At 26.1% G+C, this 2,706-nt stretch overlaps 2 protein-coding genes across 2 annotated transcripts; one reads left to right on the top strand and one right to left on the bottom strand.

Annotated features, from left to right (window-relative positions):
• The first annotated feature begins 118 nt into the window (after nt 1–118).
• Nucleotides 119–1,031, top strand: LOC107069997 (oligosaccharyltransferase complex subunit ostc). The gene is made up of 4 exons (XM_015327778.2): nt 119–351; nt 478–551; nt 623–840; nt 926–1,031. Exons 1-4 carry the CDS (start codon nt 213–215, stop codon nt 942–944), a joined length of 450 nt encoding a protein of 149 aa, XP_015183264.1. The 5' UTR covers nt 119–212; the 3' UTR covers nt 945–1,031.
• Nucleotides 1,032–1,342: 311 nt separating this feature from the next.
• Nucleotides 1,343–2,656, bottom strand: LOC107069998 (calcium and integrin-binding protein 1). Its single transcript, XM_015327779.2, has 5 exons — nt 2,516–2,656; nt 2,365–2,399; nt 2,045–2,292; nt 1,768–1,966; nt 1,343–1,691 (listed from the first exon to the last, which is right to left on the bottom strand). The coding sequence occupies exons 1-5, from the start codon at nt 2,564–2,566 to the stop codon at nt 1,670–1,672; spliced, it is 555 nt and encodes a 184-aa protein (XP_015183265.1). The 5' UTR covers nt 2,567–2,656; the 3' UTR covers nt 1,343–1,669.
• Nucleotides 2,657–2,706: the final 50 nt, after the last annotated feature.

Raw genomic sequence — 2,706 nt, 5'->3', positions numbered from 1 at the left:
AAGAAATATTGTTGATTATTAAAAATGTATTCTATCAAAACTCGTTTAATTACGTAACGATATATATCGATACGACATCGATATGTTTCTCGACGTATGGTAACATTGACAATGGAACATATCGATACATATATGTCACACACGTCAACACCGGTCATTCTAAACTGCATATCTTCCCTCATATCTTTCATAATTTTATATTTTATTTAAATATGGAATATATTTATAAATTACCTTTCTACGTTTTAGAAGTGCCCAATTTAAAACTTAAAAGACCATCATGGTTCGTTAAACCTAGTGCAATGATAGTTTTTTCGTTCGTTCTATTATCATATTTTCTGGTGACAGGAGGTTAGTTCTGAAAATATGTATTTTTCTTTTTTTAATATAAATGTGTTGTATATGATAATTAAAAACGAGATTTATATTTATAAAATTAATTCTAAATAATATTACCAAAAAAATGATATGTTGTAGGTATAATTTATGATGTTATCGTTGAACCACCTAGTGTAGGATCAACAACCGACGAGCATGGTCATACAAGACCTGTAAGTTAAAATTACAAGTGTTATAAAAAAAAATAGAATTTTATTAATTATTATATATGTTTTTTTTACAGGTGGCATTTATGCCATATCGTGTAAATGGTCAATATATTATGGAAGGATTAGCATCCAGTTTTTTATTTACTTTAGGTGGCTTAGGGTTCATCGTACTCGAACAAACACATAGTCCATCCACACCTAAACTTAACAGAATTCTTCTGATATCTGTTGGATTCATCGGTATAATTGTATCATTTATTACCTGCTGGATATTCATGCGCATGAAACTACCGTAAGATTATTTTTTGTATCGTTGTAATTTAGATTTAAATTCAATCTATTAAACTGATGGTTTTTTGTTGTTGTTTTTTTTCTAGGGGATATTTGCAATCATGAATAAATCATTCCAAAGTATATGCAAGATAATTTTGAAATGATACATTTAATAATAACATTTTTTATAAAAAAAAAAACAACAAAGAATATATAAAAGAAATTTCTTGTAAATATATTATTTAATAAAAAAAAAGCAATGTTTTTTTTATTAAATATACCTATTAATAAATTAAAGATATATGATATATTAAATGAAACGTTTATTTATTCGTATTTAAATAATTAAATAATGTCTTGGAATCTTTGTGAATTATGCATAATATAATACAACAAGAAATGCAATAAATTAAGTATCTAAGTTTATACTATATGAATAAATGCATGTAGTATAAATTGCATACTAATATTTAGACTAAAAAAAATTTGTCGAATAAATAATGTCTTTTGACGTCAAATCGCATATCTTAAATAGACTATATTATTATTACTATATATTAATGAGAAATATCATGTAGAATACTGTAGAAATAGAAAGTTAATTTATGCATATAAGATCTTGTAAAAAGTAAAAGAGAAAAATATTTACTTGTTGTCATTGTTAATTGTTAGGCCTGACCATTTGGACTTGGCACATATTAGGACTTCTAATATTACTTTCTAATGTTCATGTGAAAAGACGAACAAAATTTAGGCCTAGTGCCAATATACCAGCTTTAGCATTAATTATTATTATTAATATTCAGTCTTTCGTTAACTATATACTTTGGTCATTTTACTATTATAATTCACAAGCGTATACGAAAAGTCCTGCAAGTAAAAATAATATTATTAAATTGTTATTCATCAAATTATTCATTTAAAATTAATCAAATAATATTTTTACTTGGAAAAATCGCTGCTTTTTTCTATTATATGTTCAAATTCAGCAAAACTGAGAGCACCATCATCATCCAAATCGGCTTCATCGAGAATGTATTGAAGAAGTTGTTGCATATCCATTTCACTTAATCTTTGAGGTGCTGTCAATCTGTCAACAACCAATCTCAAGTCTCCTATACCCAACATGTCATCACCATCAAAATCTATACACAGATAAACAAAATTAATTACAATGAATGATAATGATATGCACATTTTTATAATCATGATAGAAATATTACCAAATATTCTAAAAGCGTGTTCAGCTTTGACAGCTTTTGGAGCAGCATCGCTAAACACTGACATCATATCTAAGAAATCTTCAAATGTACAATCTCCATCTTGACTAGAACTAAAAACTTTGCAGATTCTATCTCCAAAAGGATTTACTCTTAATTCTGGATATTGCAAAATCTTGGACATAGGAAGCTTTGCATTCCTATTATGTCCAACCTTTTCTGGAGCGAGAGCTTTAAACTTTTGATGTGCACTAACATGAAATGAAATCAAGGTATTTATAATTATTAATAGTTAATATTGATAATTCATAATTTATACTTACTATAGCACTTCTTTCTTGGTGAAATATGTCAGATCCTAAAAAAAAAGAAATATTAAATTAAATAATCAAACATAATACAAATGAAATAAATGTATTTCTTAAAGATGTTGTTGTCATTGTTTATATTAATTAATTAATGTATCTAAATCACCTGATAATCTTGTAATTCCTCTTCAGTAAATTGGCTTTTTCCTGCTCCCATTTCTCTTTTTATATATAATTTCAAACAACAGTAATAGATGAAGAAAAAATAACTGTGTTTTTAAGACTTAATAACACAATGGAATAAATATGTCGATAAGATAACTATTGTTCTTTATGTCTTATATATTGAAAATACGT

This window comes from Polistes dominula, unplaced genomic scaffold (assembly GCF_049000335.1).
Source record: "Polistes dominula isolate Pdom_NZ unplaced genomic scaffold, Pdom_raw_medaka contig_37, whole genome shotgun sequence".
NCBI classification, from domain to species: Eukaryota; Metazoa; Arthropoda; class Insecta; order Hymenoptera; family Vespidae; genus Polistes; species Polistes dominula.
Note: the sequence above shows the minus strand (reverse complement) of the source record. Positions and strands in the feature narration are given on the sequence as shown.

Bases quoted from the DNA above. Each gene is read 5' to 3' on its own strand.
- LOC107069997 (XM_015327778.2), top strand. From the start codon at position 213: ATGGAATATATTTATAAATTACCTTTCTACGTTTTAGAAGTGCCCAAT. The intron at 352-477 runs GTTAGTTCTGAA...GATATGTTGTAG, and splicing joins ATATTTTCTGGTGACAGGAG to GTATAATTTATGATGTTATC. The intron at 552-622 runs GTAAGTTAAAAT...TTTTTTTTACAG, and splicing joins AGCATGGTCATACAAGACCT to GTGGCATTTATGCCATATCG.
- LOC107069998 (XM_015327779.2), bottom strand. From the start codon at position 2,566: ATGGGAGCAGGAAAAAGCCAATTTACTGAAGAGGAATTACAAGATTAT. The intron at 2,293-2,364 runs GTAAGTATAAAT...ATTTCATGTTAG, and splicing joins ACCAAGAAAGAAGTGCTATA to TGCACATCAAAAGTTTAAAG. The intron at 1,692-1,767 runs GTAAAAATATTA...TTTTACTTGCAG, and splicing joins AAAAGCAGCGATTTTTCCAA to GACTTTTCGTATACGCTTGT.